Here is a 19,705-nt window from a genome sequence, read left to right on the forward strand (position 1 = left end):
ATATTTTAAACTTTAATTCTTCGATTATTTTAAAATATATCATCTTTTAAATAGTTTCTTTGTCATAAAAAGACACGCCATTATCGGCAAGAAAAAATTAACCTTAAAAATATCATCTTTTAGTTGTTCCACTTATGGTAGTTCAAAACTTTATTACACATCATATGTCATTAGTGCATTGTTTCATGTGTAGATATTCTAATATATTGCACTGTTCAGTTCCTACAAGAACTCTTATTTACTTATGTTACTAGAACATTTTTATATTCCTTGATTTTAGAACTTAGAAATCAAAGTTTATTCCAGATTCAGATTTATCTAGGATTATTAATTCTTAGATATACTGCAATGTTTAATTCACTGCATCTTTTCTTAATTGTTTTCACTGACTTTCTTGACTGATCTCTTTTCTAATCTCACATTTTTTCACTCTGCTAAAACTTAACTGCATCTTTATCTTGTCAAATACTCGACTGGTTTTTCTCTTCTTAACTACTTTCACTAAATCCATACTAACTCTATCTTTTAAGAAAACAGACTCTATATATATAGAGTTGCCTTTACCTACGCTTAGAACTTTCTCTAATATGAACTTTATATTAGACATGCCCCAATAACCCAGAAAAATTTGAAAATTAATTAAAAATTCGCAAAAATATTCATTCTACATATTTGACAGTCTTTACCTTGTCACCATATCTTTTTTTCGAAGTCATTTACAATTGACACAAATAATAAATATTAACAAAAATCAACATTTCACTTCTACAATTTGTCTTACTGACTTTTTGATTTCTTTGTTAATTTTATTGTAACTGTAAATAACTTTGCCTGTTTTTAGGTGCTATTAGAACGTATGTCCCCTAAAACTTTTAACTTTACTATATTAATAATCAAAATTACGGTCTTAATTCTTAAGTGCGGTGCAGACTATCATACTGGTGTGTCATACGAGTTGCGCTCTCTCTTGCTTAAATTTCTTCTAGCGACCGAATTTGAACAGGTATGACACACAAGAGTCGTCATTTATTCAAAATTTTTAAAGAGTGCTTTTCGGGTGGTGCTGTAAAAATTTGTGTGTTTAAAATAAAATCATAAAATTGAAAAAATAGATACTTAACGTATAGGTTGCGCTTTGCTTATAATTGCTTATAATTTTGTATATCTTATATATGCCGCGTCTTTTTTTTGCGATCTTTATATTCACAGCTTTGGACATCCCACAAACAGCTATTACTTTTGTTAACATTTGATGAAAGCATCTAAAAATGCTTTATCTGCATCCATATTCATATTTTTTTTAGGTTTATTGGTCATTAAGCACAGTAGTTAAAATGAAAAGATCAGTAAAGGACCGTTATTAATTTCATTCACTACCTGTAAAATTTCTTAAGAAATTTTTCATAAATAGATCATACAAATAATGTATATATGTATGTGGTATTATTACTGTAGTAATATTATAGTTTTATTATTATTGTAATTTTAACTTATTATAATTAAAGTATAAGATTATAATGAAAAGTTATTAATATAGTTTCGCGTCTTTTATGGCGTCTTTATCCGTCGTTTTCCGATTAGCAAGCACGTCGTCTTTCTTGCTTGTTCCGCACACAACACACAACTAACTATTTGATGTAGGTCAGCTGTTAATTCACAAGTAGGGGCAGAGTTGCATTTTCGTAATTCTTATCCCACATTCGGCCAATCCTGATAGACATTCGTCTCGAATGACTCCGTTTTGCTATCATCTTCTTCGTATGTACTCCAAGGTTTCATATATTCGGAGCAAGTGGTTGTATTCTTCGGTCCTTCGTTTATACCAATCTTGGTGACATCGTAAGTATCGTTAGGCTTTGTATTTATTACCTCGTATGGACCTAAGTATTTTGGCTTTAGTTTGAGACCTGTGCCAAATTGAGTCCGTTTAATTGCTACCATATCGCCTTTTCTGTATTTGACGGCTGGTTTACGTCGAGAGTTAAAATCTTTACGGTTTTCTGCTTGCACTTTCAGGATTTGCGCCTTAGCTGCTACTCTTAGCTCTGTTCGTTCATTTTCGAAAGTAGATACAATTTCTTTATCGAGTAACTCTTTAATTCTGATGTCTTCGATGGTACGCATTTGTACTCCAAACATTAACTGAAACGGCGTTGTGTTGATACTTCGACAAAATGTTGAGTTTATCACTTGTTGGACATGATCTACGTGCCGGTACCACTTACTTGGATCGTCAGAGCTCAGCTTTGAAATTACTGCTATTATGATACTATTTAAACGCTCGACTTGACCATTTACTCTTGGTAAGCCGGTAACACCTAAAACATGCTGAATATTTTGTTGTTCACAGTATTGACGAAATTCTCCGGAACTGTATGCTGGGCCTCTGTCGGAAATAATGCGATAAGGATTTCCAAATGTCGTACTTTGAAGCTTGAGTTTTTGCAGAACTTCTTGAGTTGTTGTTGACTTCGTCGGATATAGCCAACAGAATTTTGTGAATGCGTCGATAACTGCAAAAATGTGTTTATACTGCTTACTGGTACCTTCAAGTGGACCAAGGTGATCAACGTGGTAGGTGTGAAGTGGGGTTTCTTCTTTTGGAAGCGGATGTAACAATCCATCCTGCTTGCCACGTTTAAGATTGACAATGATGCATTGAATACAATTTGAGATGTGATTCTGTATTTTTTCTTCTAGTTTTGGAATGTAGTAATCTTTTTCAATTATTTCTTTGGTTTTGCGCACAGCAAAATGACCTCGTTCATGTGCTTTTCTGATGATTTCTCGCTGCATATTCCTTGGGATCACAAGAAGTTCGTCGTTATTAATTATCTTGAATAATACGTCTCGTTTCAAGAAAAAGTTTTTATACGTCATTTCCTTTTCGAGCATTTCTCGAATTATATTTAACTCTTCGTCTTGCATTTGGCATTTTTGCACCCTTCTTAGTAAATCATCTTCTATGGATAAAACAGCATATCGGCTAAGAGCGTCTACATGTTTCATACGCGACCCGCTTCGATGTTCAACTTCGTAATCATATTCTTGTAATAGGAGCACCCATCGAGCGACTCGTGTACAAAGATCTCTTTTTTCAAGCGTTTTAGTGAAAGAGTTACAGTCCGTAACAATTTTAAAATGTATGCCTAGTAAGTATACACGAAATTTCTTAATTGCTTCAATAACAGCTAGAATTTCAAGCTCGTAACTGGAGTATTTTCGTTCGGCATCTGTAGTCTTTTTACTCATGTAATATACTGGATGTAGTTGTCCATCTTCGGGAAGCTTTTGTAGTAAAACGGCTCCATAGCCATTTGCAGATGCGTCTGTATGAACCTCGGTGTTGTATTTTGGATTGAAAATACTTAACACAGGCCGTCCGCTTAGCATTTTCTTAATTGTATTAAATGATGTAACAGTGTCGTTATTGATCTCAAACTTTTTATCTCTTTTCCGCAAGTCATTAAGCGGTTTAACAATCAAAGAAAAGTTTGGCGCAAATTTTCTGAAGTATCCGGCTAGACCGAGAAAGCTTTCAAGTTGTTTAAGATTTTGCGGCATTTTGTATCTTATAAGCGCTTCAATTTTTGATGATGATGGTGAGATCGTTTGATTTTCGATCACATGACCCAGAAATTCAACTCGTTTCTTTAGAAAGTGACATTTTTTGAAGTTTATTTCAAGCCCGTAGTCTTTGCATATATTAAAAACCATTTCAAGATTATTATATGCTTCTTCTTCATTGCTTGCTGGAATGATAATGTCGTCTATGTAAGGTAAAGCAGTGCCTCGTCGTGCCAAGTCTCTAAAAATAGCATTTACATGTCGTTGAAAAACGCCAGGTGAATTTGATAATCCAAAAGGAACTTTCAGAAATTGATACTGTCCATTATGGGTTACAAATGAAGTGTACTTTCGACTTGATTCCGCAATGTCAACGTGGAAAAATCCGTTCTTCAAATCGATTGTGCTGAATATTTTCGCGTCTTGTAATCGATCTAACTGATCTTCAATAAGTGGCAATGGGAATCTATCTTTAAATATAACTTTGTTGATTTTTCTATAATCGATGCATAACCTTGGTGTTCCATCGCGCTTTCGTACCAACACCACAGGGCTGCTAAACTCAGAGTCAGAAACTTCGATAATGCCATTTTTAAGCCACTGATCCACCTGCTCGTCGACAATACAGCGTTCACTTATAGGTAATCTATGCGGTCTTGAAGCTATAGCGCTTTCGTCTTTAAGCACAATTGTCATTTGTACATTTGTTGTTTTACATTTTTTAGGTTTATAATCATTGATAAGTTTATACACTTTCTCCTTAATTAGCATGCTTGCTGATTCTTCTATATCAAACGTTACATCTGTGTGGCATTCTACGTCAATTCTCATCAAATTTTGTGCTACGTCGCTTTTATCACTTTCATAATGTTGTTGCTTTTTAATAAAAACACCAGTAGAATTAATTTTGATGTCAGCTTTGTAACAAATATCTTCACCAATTATGATAGGAATGTCAATGCAATTTGTTGGCACCACGTAAAAGGTTAGTTTAAAGTCTTGATTATCGATGACACACTCAACATTTATTTTTCCGTACGGTTTTATTTTATTTTCACCTTTATTTTGTCCAAAACCTACTAGATAAATATTTGACTTCAAAAGTTCTACATTTTTCAAACACTCATAAATATCACGTGTAACCAAATTAAATTTGCTTCCGGTGTCGAATAATGCGATCGTATTTTTATTTTGAACTTTTATGTCTTTTTTCATAATATCTTTAGTTTCTTGTACATATCTTAGATTTGCTTCTTTTTGCTTATTCGTAGGACAATTTCTTGCAATATGACCGAATTCGTTACATGCAAAACATTTTGCACCTTTGTTTTTATTTATGCACTCCGAGGATTTGTGTCCATTTTCACCACAATTATAACACTTTATTTTATTTGTATTTCTTTCATTTTCTCTTGTTTTTGTTATGTTAATAGTTTGTTTGTTCATATCGAAATTTTTAAAATTCTTAGTTGGTTTAGGTTCACTTCGCTCTCGTATTTTTTCGTAGTTTTTTAGTTTTTCTTTAAAATCTTTTATGTTCCGCGAACCGTATAGAATTGTTTTGTTTACACTTAAATCATTTATACCGTCAATAACATATTGAATGAGCGATTCATTATCAATATTACCCCGATTTGCAATGTTTTTCATTTCGTAAAAGTATTCTTGAATTTCTTCACCTTTTTTCAATTTTCTTTCGTTTAATTGTTTATGTATGTGTGCACTATTAACTGCCGTTTTAAATTCGTCAAGTAGAACATTTTTGAGTTGCTTCCAACTATGTAGGTTCCTTTCACTCTGTACGAACAATTTTGCTGTACCTTTAAGTGCTTTTTTCGCAAATACAAGTTTTTGCAAATCGTCTAATTGCATCACCGATGCCACGTCTTCAAATTCGTTAACCCATTCTTCGATTGGAATACCGTCTTCTTTTCCAGTAAATATTTTAATTGTGTCTTCAATGTCTTTGAAATTCATTGAAAAGCGCGACACAGTAGGTTCGTCGTCATGAAATTTTTTACGTTGCATTTCGTTACTATTTACTCTTTTTGTTGTATGTGCTGTCGCTATCAGTGTCTCTTGTATAGTTGTATTTGATTCTATGCTTTTCTCGTCTTCTTCCATTTCGTCTTGTTCATCACTCTCGTCCTCCTCGTCGCTCTCATCTCTTTCGTTCAGTAAATGTATTCTGCTTTTATGCAAACTTAAAAAAATATGCTGTTGCAAATTGTCAACCTTAAACTGCAAAGATAACAAACTACAAATGGCAACTAATTCGTCTCGCGTTAGGAATTTATCAATGTAGGCAAGCTTTTCGATATATCTTTTATCACTTTCACCGTATTCGAAGCCCGAAAATTCCCGAAGCCGTTGCCGGTTGCCTCTGTCGCCTGCATCTTCAAACACAAACTTATGCAGTGCTCTTATTATTTCAGCTCTGCTTGTTTTTAAGTTCTTGGAAATTTTAGTAAAATTGTTTAAGCAAGCCATTTCAGGAATTTCACAATTCACTATTTTGCTCTTGAATTCAAAAAGTTGAGTTGAGCCCCCAAAATGTGGTATTATTACTGTAGTAATATTATAGTTTTATTATTATTGTAATTTTAACTTATTATAATTAAAGTATAAGATTATAATGAAAAGTTATTAATATAGTTTCGCGTCTTTTATGGCGTCTTTATCCGTCGTTTTCCGATTAGCAAGCACGTCGTCTTTCTTGCTTGTTCCGCACACAACACACAACTAACTATTTGATGTAGGTCAGCTGTTAATTCACAAGTAGGGGCAGAGTTGCATTTTCGTAATTCTTATCCCACATGTATATACATAAGAATGTATATATCTTATTTGTTTTTCAAGAAATTTGATCATTTCCATATTTTTTTTAGTTAAAGGTTATAACCATTTAAAATTCTTTTATTTTAATAACAAGTTTTAACAAAGAAAAGCATGTTTAGAGTACAAAGTATTATGTCTTAAATTTTGGGTTATTAATTAATTGTTATTACGATCAATTTTCAATACGTTTTTTTATTACTGGGCTTAGATCATAAATTTAACGATGTTTATATATAGACGTTTTTTTAAAAAATATTTTACTTATAATCATCGTTTATAAATTAAAATAAAATGAAGTAAAATATTTAATAAATTAAATAAAATATTTTATATATTACATAAAATATTTAATTGTATTTTAATTTTTTATAAGAATTTTATGTAAAAATTTGTATTTTTTTAACTAAAATACAATTAAATATTTAACACAAATTTATAAGTGTAATATTAATAATAATAAATAATAATAATAATAAAACATTAATAATAAAATAATAAAAAAACATATTAAATTTAAATAAAAATTTCACATATATCGCCTGCTTACAATAAATTTGCAAGGCAAAAATGCTCTTGTATGACGTATAAATCGTTAGGGGTGACAGACTATCATACACAACATGTATGCGAGAGCTGCTCTCGCATTTGGAGCACGCCAACATGTTGGTAAGAGGTGCAGACTATCATACCTGTGTGTCATACGACGTTTTTCTCTCTCGTATGACATACCAGTATGATAGTCTGCACCGCGCTTAAGTCACAATTACAGTTCAGAACGCACAAAATACTCAAAAGTAATGAAAATTTCTTTGCAGTCGTTAACTATGAAATGTTTTAACACTTCAAGTCGTCCCGCATCATGAAGATGCAAAATTTAAAATTGAGTCATTACGAGTCTATCACTACGTTTACGCGAGCCTTAAAAGATGTTTTAAGGTTCACAAAATCGATTTTAAGATCGCGTAAACACCCTAAATTGAATTTTGCTTAAAAGCACTCTTAACTTACTAAAAGTAGTTTAACATCACTTTTAGTTAGAAATGTCACTTTTACGCTTTGCGTAAACACCTTAAAAGCAGTTTAAGGTTTGAATTGTCAGCTGTTAACAGTGAATAGGTGCAAATAATTTGAATTTTATTACAAATAACACTAACTAGAAATATGGAGAAAAGGGAAATAAAAATAAAAAATTGGATGAAAGAGGTGGAATAATGCTTAATTAAAATATTTGCAGAAAAACAAATAATTAAATTATTAGACGGCAAAAAATATAGAAAGGACACAATTTATGAAATTGTTCGCCAAGAAATGGAAATCAGTGGCTGGTACAGAAGTGTACAGCAAATAAAACAAAAGTGGCAGGTATTAAAGAGACAATACTCTGAAATAAAAAAACATAACAATTGTAGTGGTAACAGTTGCATGAAATACCATCCATTGATGTGCGATACTCTTGATATTGAACACCTAAATGGTAATTTATCATACAAGTAAATATCTTCTTACCGATCTTTAATTTTTTTAATTGCAGGCGAATGGAATGAAGAATATTTAAATGACAACCCAGAGGAGCACAATTCAGACTTTGATTTGCCTTCAACATCCGCATTTTTGAACCCGTAGAATAACGTAGATTAAACGAATTGGGAGTTAGGAATAGATGATTTGCCTTCGACGTCAATTTCATCGAATATCACCACAATGCAAATTCGACTAGATCGATCGAAGGGCAGAGAAAGTTACGCAAAGGCATTGTCCAGCTTTCATGAAAGTTGGTCTCGCGAATGCAAAACTATGATTAGCCGCCAGGAAAAATTCTTTAGCGCGGAAGCGGAAAAACAGCGTGAATGGGAAACAAAAATGCTGGAAGAGCAGCGTAAGCATAATGAAAATTTGGTGCGTAGTAGCAATGAGACAATTGAAAGTGCTATCAGAGGTCTAATTGCATCGCAGAATTTAAATTAATTAAAATTATTTATTTTTTATTCTCTATTTGAAAATCTTTTTATTTTTTATTCTCTATTTGAAAAATTTTTCAATTTAATATTAAATTTATTATTTTCAATTATTTAAATTTATTATTAAGCTTAAATTGTTATAAATATATTATATTATATATATTATATTGTTAGTTATAAATAAACGTATAAATTAATTAATTAAAAATTGGTTTTTCTACATTATTTTATTATAATTGCTTAATTATGTAGAAGTGGAAATTTTCTTGCCAAGTACGCGCATATATGATCTCGCATAAAATGTCCGGACGACGATTTTTTTCGATTGTACATCTGTTCAGGTGGGGATATTCACTTTCACTGTGGATTCTTTCTACATCCCATGAGAAATTATAACGTTGTTTAGATATCTCCACAAAATTGTGAAGAATTCCGCACACTATTATCACATGCGGCATATTGTAAACATCCAGGTCGCTTGGATCTTCCTTCCAAGCGACCAAATGCTTGCTCCATAACAATTCGTGCTTGATTCAAATATAAGTTGAAGGATGTCTCTTCAACAGTTAACTCGTCCCTATAATTTTTCATAATCCAGTTACAAAGCGGATAAGCTGCATCACCAATAATATAATAAGGAAGTTTAAAAAGCATAGCTTCATTTGAGGCGTTGTAAATTCCGTCGATTTCCCTATGGCTTTCAGGAATTAATGTATTATGGTTTTTGTATAGAGAACTACCCCTAAGCACTGATGCATCTTGTGCACAGCCAGGATTTTGTGCAGTGATATTTTTAAATAAATATTGATCATCCACAATAGCTTGCACTGTAATGGAACTATAACCCTTTCTGTTACGAAAGTCTGCAGCACCGTCCTTGTGGGGGTTTAATTGGCACATGGGTGCCGTCTACAACACCAATAATATTTGGCAGTTTAAATTTTTGTTCAAATCTCGAGGCTATGCGTTCACATTCTGATGCATTTGGCCAGAATAATATTTTGACGAGTTGATTTTCAATTAAAACTTTACAGAAACTGTGAACACATAAGCAAACAGTACTTTTTGATACTCCAAATTCCTTTGCAATTACACGGTATTCAGCACAAGAGGCAAGTTTGTGAACTGCAATAGCTATTTTCTTTTCAACAGACAACCCATTTTATCCTTAAGCAAATCTACAAGCCTGAAAAATATTTGTCGATTCATTCGAAAATCAGCAATCCATTGTTCATCGTCATAGAACTACAGAACTTCAACATCCCACTACTCCGAGCTTCTCTTCTTTTTGCTAAAAGTTCTTATTCGTGGTGGAAGCTAAAAACAAAAATGCTTTCCAAATATTTTATAAAAAACTTTATTTTACATTCATTAAAGCCTCATTAGCAGAACGTATTGCCATTTTATTAAAGAGCTGCAATCGCATTTCTCGTAATTTTGTAAATTTTTTACGGAATGATTTTAAAATCAGCATGTTGCTTTATTATTATTTTCTGCAATTTTGGTTATAATATCTTTTTTTTGCAATAAAAGTAAAACAATTTGGAATTTTACCATATTCATTTTTAAAATGTTTAAAATCAACATTTATGTTTGCTGTTAAACAGCTGATTGATTGACAGTTACCTTAAAAGTACTTTTAATTCTTGTGCGTAAACGCTCTAAGAACAAATTTTAAAATCAGTTTTAAAAGTGATTTTAAGACTCGCGTAAACGTAGTGTATGTATTGAATAGTCTTTGAGAGAATTATTCAAATTTTTTTAAAGTGATTTCACTCGTCATAACTTAAGTTTAATAATAAAAGAAAAATAATATTAGTTTTGGGTATATGTACATTTTTTCCATATAAAAAAACATTTTGTATATCGTTATTGCCAGTTACCAGATTTACCATTCTCTTATACTTAAATATAAAATTTTTGATAAATATTTTTTATATTTTTTGTGACTTTTTTAATACTCAGTAGAGATTATAATCATTTATATGTATATATAAATTATGGAATTGCAAGCACTAAAATTGAATTTCGATTACATCAATCGAGTTAGGAATAATAACAATTATAAATTTCTATGCAATATAACAAATTTAAAATGAAATAAAATGAAATTAAAAATACTACTGAAATTCGGATACTCTTTATTTAAATGTTTAATATTATCAAACTTCTATGAGTTTTAATTAGACCTTAAATGCATAACTTATAACATATATAAACCGATTTAATTTAGAAAAGAGTTAACATACCTGCTGTTTTTTTATCATTCCAGCTTCACATGGAAGTGAACATGCAGATGAAGGTATTTCTATTCCCTTATTCCAGACAACTTCAGCTAAATTCAATTCCAGCTTATTAAACCATTTGCCAACAACCTAGATAATAAAATTATTCTTAATCGTGGTCAACATAATTTTCAGTTGAATTGTACCTTGTAATGAAAGCTAGAAGAATTCTCTAATCGCTGATAATTCAAAACGTCATATCTAGCAAGTCCATCCCCTTGTCGATCAAATTTTACTTGACTCCCAGCCAAATCTGGATATATTATTTATGTACACATTTTAAGCATATATATAATATATATTTAATATTTATAATACAATATAATATAATTACTATATAAGACAATATCGAAAAAGCAATAGTTTAATAGTGGCTAATACAAATCAAATTATATATAATGTGACTTGTGTATTAGCAGTTCTCTAGATGACAATGTTTGACAGGTTCTAAAACATGAATTAAGTCACAGGAACTAGTTAAATATGGGATCCGGTAGGATCTCTACTGCCTTTATTTTACAAAAAATATTAGAACGGATTATTATATGGTATAATTTGAAAGGCAACCACATTACTAATGAGAAACAATATAATCCAAAGAAATACAATCATCTGTTTTAGCACTAGTGAATAATCTGAATCTTGATAATGTAGTGATTAACTAGTTCAAGCAACAGTGCTCTACTTTTGCTTGGTGAGTACAAGAAAATTTATTTTTGATATTAATCAAAAGGTAGTAGAACAACAAGCTCAAAGCTGGTTGGAGCAAGGAATCATTCAAACAAGAAATTCAATGTATGCATCTCATATTGTTTTAGTGAACAAAAAAGATGGTACCAAACGTTTATTCTGTGATTTTCGAAAGCTCAACGAAAAAAATCATCAGAGATAGATTTCCTATGATGCAAATCGATGGCGTTGTGCAAAAACTGCAAGAAGCCAAAATTTTTACTTCACTGGATCTAAAAAATGGTTTTTCCATGTGCCTGTGTTAGAGGAATCGCAGAAGTATACTGCATTCGTAATACACAATGAGCAATACGAGTTTTTATATGCTTCGTTCGGTTTATCAAACTCTCTCGCCGTTATTTAGTCGTTATATGTGTGCTATTTTTCAAAAACTGATTATCAAAGCTACAGTAAATTTAGTGAAATTAAAAATTTTTTTGAGACTAGCAACCGAAAATGGTGTTCAAATAAATTGGAAAACATGCCAATTTCTTCAAAGAAGGTTACATTCTTAGGATATATATTCGAAAATTCAACGCTTATGATGTCAACAGAAAAAACAAATGCAGTAAAAGATTTTCCAGCGTCGGCGAATAAAAAATCGCTTCAACGATTTCTTGGACTGACTTCTTACTTTAGAAAATTTATTGAAAACTATGCTTTAATAGCTAAACCTATATCAAATTCACTTGCTAAAGACGCAAAATTTAAATTTTATGAAAACGAACTGCTCCTGTTTTAAAACTGTTCGTTCCAAGTGCTTATACAGAAATTCATACCGACGCTTCAATGTACGGTTACCGTGCTGTTCTTTTACAAAGAGACAAGACTGACAATCAATTTCACACTGTTAAGTTTATAAGTCGCAAAACGCAAGCTCATCAACAGAAATACCATTCGTATGAACTAGAAGTTCTAGAAATTATAGAAGCACTCAAGAAGTGAAGAATCTACGTTTTGAGCACAAAGTTAAAAATTGTGACCGACTATAATGAATTTACTATGACGATGAAGAAGCACAACTTGGCACTACGAGTATCGAAATGGGCCATGTTTCTTCAAGAATTTGAATATTAATTAGAGCACAGATTCGGAACTAAAATGAGACATGTAGATGCTCTCAGCAGAGCAGCATGCATGATGATGGAAGATGCTTTAAAATATCGAATTAAAAGAGCGCAGCTAGAAGATGAACATTTAAGAGCAATTATGAAAGTTCTTGAAATGACAAATTATGAACATTATAATACGAAACATGATATTTTATCTAAAGATCACTCAAAAGAATTAATTGTGATACTAACTTGTATGGAAAATTAAATAATATTGAAGGCGCATTGTCAAAGACATTTTTCGGCAAAAATAACGCAAAATATACTGAAAAAATCGTTTTTTTTCCAAATCTCGCAGTGAAAGTGAATATGGTGGCATGAATATGGTAGCTGTATCAAATGTATAGTAAGCGAAGCAAAACAAGGCAGAAAAGAAGGTTTCATCAACCCTATTGATAAATCCGATAAACCATTAAGTACATATCACATTGATCATGTATGCCGATGGAAGCAACGCAAAAGATGTATAATTATATTTTAGTAATTGTTGATGCTTTTTCAAAGTTTGTTTGGCTTTTTCCCACTGAGACCACGGGAGCAAACGAGGTTGTTGATAAGTTACGCAAGCAAGCAGCAGTGCTGGTAATCCAGAACGAATAATTTCTGACAGAGGAACGACGTTTATGGCTAAAACATTTGAAGAGTTTTGCAAGGAAGAAAACATACATCAGTTACAAATCGCAACCGGCGATTTCGAAGGACCAAATCAAACAAACACTGTCGCAGAATTTTTGAAACGATGGCACTCAGCGGTCGAGGCCGCCCGCTAACTAGGATGGCCGAATGTAGGAATGGGAAAATTTAATTAAGTTAAATAAATTGTACCCCGTGTGGTGGCGGGATAAGAATAACACCTCAGTTTGTCTCTGCTTGTCGTAAAAGGCGACTAAAAGAGAAAATGCACAGGTTAAAGTAGAACTTCTACGATTCCTGGTAAGTCGTGGATTGTGTGTATTAGAAATAAAACCCCCCCAACTAAGGTGGAGCTACGCCTTTAGCTTGGCTGCTGGGGTAGAAGCAGTCTTAGTAGCGAACTCAGGATACCTGGCGACCTCCTGTTTTAAACAGCCTTACCCGTGCAATGCGAAGCTCTCCGCAGGTGGACATATTTCTCTTCGCAACTCGTGGGAATCAAAATTGACAAACAAATTTTAAATATACCAACTCAAGGCGAAGTGGTTAATGCTGATAAGGTGGACAATGAGGCCTCACAGGCCGAGCTGATAGCCTAAGCTTCAGATACCACAACGCATGAAGGTCATGAAACCAACAAAATGGTGGACAAAGAAGCCCCGCAAGAGGCTGAGCCGTTAACCAAAACAGTTGGAAACATGACAACGACTGATCTCGACTTGGCCGAGCGTATCCGTCTGAACAAGAGGGAGAAGCAGAAGCGAAGAAGAGAGAGGCAAAAGGCTGCAAAAACCACAAGATCGGTTGAACAACTATCCGATCGACTCAGCGGACTATCGCATGTGGAATAATCGCTGGAGGAAGAACAGCTAGCAAAGAGGTATAAGGGCGGATGCCCGGAAGCTCCGACAGCAAGCTCAACTCCATCAGCTAGAATCACAGGCGATAACTCTGATGGTTGACAACCAGTAAAGGATGTCAGCCAAGCTGAAAAGCATGCAAAAAGACATACATAACTAACAGCTTAGTACAAGAATGTGTAACGAAGCTCATGGAATGTGCTCATGGAAATGAGATGACGATCATGTGGGTTAAAGGACACATCGGTATTGAGCAAAACGAGAAGGCAGATGAACTTGCAAAGCAAGGATCAAGCCATAATTTCTGTGGCCCGGAGCCCAGAATACCATTGGGGTACAGCATGACGGCAGCCTATGTCAATAAGTGGATAATCTCACTTCATCTTAATAGATGGAGAGAGTTGAGCACTTGTAGACAGACCAAACTCATGTTACCTAAACCGTGGGCCAGGGAACCGATAAAAGTGCTTAGCTATTCGCGGAGCACTCAAAGCTGGCTGACCTCACTAATTACTGGACATGGCAACTTCAAGTATCACCTCAAAAAGATAACTCTTGCTGAGGAAGACACTTGCAGACTATGTCTAGAAGAAAAGGAGACAGCGGTGCATATATTGTGCCAATGTCCAGCACTGACAAGTAGGAGGAAGACTGTCTTGGGACACCATTAGGTTGGTGACGACTTGGCAGGAAACCTCAAGCTAAATGAGATGCTTGCATTAACAAAAGATGTAGTTATGCGAACGGAAGCCACTCCAGCTTTAACTCAATAACAACATCCGAGAAACGAAGGACGAAAAAGGACCCAAGTCGTTTCGTGGTCTACTTCGACTAATCCTTCACTTCAGTGGGGCCACTTGTTGGACAGTGCGCTGTCCCAACGTCCCACCATATATATAAGTAAATTGTAAATTGTGTGTGTACTAAGTAACGAAATCGTTGGGTAAAACCACATACATATATTTTTGTTTTTACTTTGAAGTATAAGTAAATAACAATTTTCTTTGATTCTTGTTAAAAAGATAATTTAAATTAATAGTATACTTATATATTTTTTTGTTATATATTGAAGTATAAGTGAATGAAACTTTCTTTTGTATAATATTATAAAAACTCTGTTCCAGCAAAATATAAATTTTATTGTACGGCTGAGGATAACTCAGCAAAATTTGAGATTAGAACGCATCCCCAAAAAAGTGTCGTTACAAGCAGCACAAGTTAAAATAATCTATTCAGCATCAGCATATTTATATCAACCTTGTACAAGAAATAAATTTAAAAAACTAAACAATTGTGAATTTTAACTTAAAACAATTAATAATAAAACTACGAGTTTAAGTATTCGGCAGTCTTCAACAAATAGTTAAATATATCATCCAACTCGTTTATGTGTGTGTTGAAAGTTTAGTAGAAACAACCAACATCTACTTTGTTCGACGGTCGTCACGCCACTGTCTCTTTTATTATTCTTTCTCTTAATTCTACCTTAGTTTACATGTGTATGCTTAATTCTATCTTATGACTACAATACTTATATACTATCATACATCTACAATACTTATACTACTACAACTCGGCCATCCTGACCTCAAGGATCTCCTGATTCTTGATTTCTACTTTTAGACCTTAACATTCTAGTGCTTTCATTATTATTAACATTTTTCTCTCTGTCATCTGACACCGTACATTTTCCAAACCACGGTTTCATATTTGAAGCTGCCCAAATACCTTTATACACCGCTTTAGAATGTTGAAACCCTTCTACATCTTCTATTACAAACCTATCGTTCCCAAGTAATTTTGTGATTTTATAAGGGCCTTTGAATTTAGGTATTAGTTTTTTTGAAACTCCGATATGAGTATCATAATTTCTTATCATAACATAATCACCTATCTTATATATTGTCCCTTCTCTACGCTTCATATTCACAATTTTTTCATTATATTTTTGAGCTTTTTGTTGTTTTTCTTCTGCAACGAGTCGTAGCTGCTCTAAATTCCTTTCTGGTGCGTTTTGTTCAATATCTACTACGTTCTATTTAAGGCTATCTATAACTTTCCCTTTTTGATTTACTCCAAATAACATAACGCTCGGATGTTCACCGATCATTCTATGAACTGTATTGTTCAGGGCATATTCAACTGTTTCTACAACTTTGTCCCAGCTTTGTTCTGACTGCGCACTTACTAACTTAGCTATCATAGGTTTTAGATTTCTGTTAACACGTTCTACTTGGCCGTTAGCTTGCGGAGATGCGGTGGCTATTTTTATGTGTTGAACGTTATTAGCATTTAAAAATGACTCGAATTCACCAGACGTAAAACATGACCCTCTATCTGAAATAATACACCTGGGTCTGCTATAAGCTCTAAAGTAATCGCATAATGCTTGCACCGCCTCCCTTGACTTTGTCGTTTTTGTTGGATAAAGCCTGACAAATTTAGTACACGCATCAACAACAACTAACAAGTGTTTCATAGAACACTTCTTTCCTTCAATCGGTCCAAAATGATCGATATGAACAACGTCAAAAGGACTTATTCCTTTCGGAATATTGTGTAAAAAACCTTCCTGTCTACCACTTTTATCTGAAAAAGCAATACACTTTAAACAATTTTTTATATGAACGTCTACTTTTTTCTTCATGTTTGGAAACCAATAAGTTTTGGAAATTATTTCTACCGTTTTGTCAACACCTACATGACCCATTTCATCATGATATTTGTGTAATACGTTTGATTCCATTATTTCAGGGACACAGAATAATAGGTTGTTGTTATTATTTTTTCTATAAACTATACCATTACGCATTTCATATGTTTTACTTTCTGCCTTTTCCAACTGCACCTTAAGAGCTTTTAACTTACTGTCCCTGTTCTGACATACTACTAAATCCTGTTCGAACGAATTTCCCTCTACTACTAATATATTTGTGCTTCTACTTAGCGCATCTACGTGTTGCATGTTCTTTCCTGACCTATGTTGTACCTCATAGTCATAATTCTGTAATTCCAATGCCCATCTGGCTATTCTTGGATTCAACTCTTTTTTTTGAAGTGTGAGTGTTAACGAATTGCAATCTGTAACTATCTTGAACTTTCGTCCCGTTAAGTACACTCGAAATCTTTCTAACGCATAAATTATGGCTAGTGTTTCTAGCTCAAAACTATGGTATTTTGACTCCGTATCTGTAGTTCTCTTGGAGAAAAAGAATACTGGATGCCATTTGTCATCTTTTTTTTTCTGCATTAATACAGCTCCAAACCCAATACTACTCGCGTCAGTATGTAACTCTGTCTTATCATTCGGATCAAATAAGGCAAGGATCGGTGATTCTACTAATTTTCCTTTCAGTGTTTCAAATGATGCTAACTCCTCGCTACCCATACTAAACCGTTTTTCTTTTCTGGTAAGATCATACAAAGGTTTGGCTATCAATGAAAAATTTTTTATAAATCTACGAAAATAAGAACATAACCCCAGAAAACTTTGTAGCTCGTGAGCATTTTTTGGCAACGGAAAATTTTTAACAGCCACCAACCCTTCGTCATCTGCTTGTATGCCTTCACCGGTTATCCTATACCCTAAATATTTAACGCTTCTGTATAAAAATTCACATTTGTCTAGTCTTAACTCCAAATTATTTTTTACTAGTCTCTAAAAGACTTCCTCTAAAGTGGCTAAATGTTCTTCTACACTTTCTGTTGCGATCATAATGTCGTCAAGATATATTATCACTTTATTATTTTTAATCATATCAGCAAAAATTTTGTTTACAAATCTTTGAAACGTCGAAGGCGCGTTTTTCAAACCAAACGGCATTCTTAAAAATTCGTATTTACCTAACGGTGTAACAAAAGCTGTGTATTTAACAGCTTCTTTATCCATATACACATGAAAAAACCCATTTTTCAAATCCAATTTCGTAAACCATTTTTTGTTACCTAACTTGTCCAATAAATCATCTATCAAGGGCATTGGATAATTATCTTTTAATGTTACTTTGTTTAATGTACGATAATCGACACACATTCTTAATTCGCCTGTCTTTTTCTTCACTAACACAATTGGTGAAGAAAATTCTGACTCACTTTCCTTAATAATACCTTTGGACGTATAGTCATCTAACATTTTTTGTAACTCATCTTTTTCTGTATATGCAAGTCTTCTTGGGGAGTAATTAAATGGTTTAACATTATCTAAACTGATCTTCATTTCACACTTTATCTCGGGTTCTTTTGGACGCACTGGTGTCAGATAACATTTAGTAAATAACTCTTCTAACGACACTTTTGTTTTAAATGACACTTCTGGACCAATATTACATTTTTCTTTATGTTCATCATTTATATCGATTGCTAAAATACTTTCTTCAAAAGTTTTTGCATCGTCACAATTACTGTCATCACTTAATTTTATATTTTTTTGATATTTAAATCTACTGTTTTCTTTTGGCTGATCTTTACAACAATTTTTCCATATTATCTTTGCATTGCTTTTTCTTAAAAAATCTCTACCTAAGACTGCTTGGCTGCCCATAGAATCATCAGCAACTACATAAAATTTAATCATTACATTTTTTTTATTCAAAAATATCAAACAACTTATTTCTCCAACTATTTTTAATTTACTTTTATTAAGGCCAAAATATTCTACATTCGAAATTTCATTTAACTTTACCGCTTCCGGTACACAACATTTTTTCAAAAAACTAATTGGGCTGCCAGAGTCTATTAGGCATTCTAGAAATAAGGATACTTTATATAAGCCTATAATTGACATACGAAAATACCTTACATAATTATTTTGTTGTTCGTTGGCGTTGAATTTTTTACTGGGACAGACTGCAACCCGGTGTTCCAAACTACCGCATCCATAGCAAGCTCCGAATGGACGTTTCGGTTGACGACACTCAGCGGCAACATGCCCAGTATTACTGCAGTTAAAACATCTTAAGCCTTGCTTTACACGCCTTTCATTCGTCGACACTGTCCTAGCAGTATTTTGATTAACATCGCCAAACGCTGCTACCAATTTTTCTTTTGATTTGAACTGCTGCATTTTTGCAAGCATACGCAGTTGTGGATCACGTATTCCATCAACAATGTATTCAACTAACTCTTCTTCCGACATATTTATCAGTAATGATAAAACAATTTTATCGTTGTAATAATCAACAAATTTTTCATCATCGGACCACAAACGTGTTTCAAATTTGCGACGCAATTGAACAATACTCTCTTTTGAGCCAAATACGGAAATCATTTGTTCGATCAATATTTTACTGCTTTGTGTAAGAACATTTGGTGTAGAGTGGAGCCAATTTTGTACTCTACCTTTTGCTTTCGTTATAATAAGTGTTCGAACTACATTGTCTTCTAATTCGTAAGCTTTTTCTAACGCTTCAAGTTGCGTAACCCAAACATTAAAATTGTTACCATCGCATTCCGGTAAAAATTCTTTTAATATTATGAGCGGTACTTCTTTTCTTTGTACTGAATGTTTACATTCGCTTAAACTCGAAGTGTTTAATTGTAATTGAGTCATTTTCTTTGTCAATTCATTCTCTTTTTTAAACAGATCACGCTCTTTCTTAAGCAACTCAATTTCTTTTTGCATGAGTTGCATTTTTTTTATTTCTTCTTCTCTAATAGTAGTTTCTCTTTGCATTTTTGCTTCCTCTGTTTCTTTGTTATTCACTTCCTCCCTTACAATTTGATTT

General features: G+C 33.2%; 1 protein-coding gene across 1 annotated transcript; it reads right to left on the reverse strand.

The window, feature by feature from the left end:
• Positions 1–18,634: 18,634 nt before the first annotated feature.
• Positions 18,635–19,677, reverse strand: LOC119685141. Its single transcript, XM_038099349.1, has 2 exons — positions 18,781–19,677; positions 18,635–18,725 (listed from the first exon to the last, which is right to left on the reverse strand). The coding sequence occupies exons 1-2, from the start codon at positions 19,651–19,653 to the stop codon at positions 18,717–18,719; spliced, it is 882 nt and encodes a 293-aa protein (XP_037955277.1). The 5' UTR covers positions 19,654–19,677; the 3' UTR covers positions 18,635–18,716.
• Positions 19,678–19,705: the final 28 nt, after the last annotated feature.

Source organism: Teleopsis dalmanni, chromosome 2 (assembly GCF_002237135.1).
Source record: "Teleopsis dalmanni isolate 2A chromosome 2, ASM223713v2, whole genome shotgun sequence".
NCBI classification, from domain to species: Eukaryota; Metazoa; Arthropoda; class Insecta; order Diptera; family Diopsidae; genus Teleopsis; species Teleopsis dalmanni.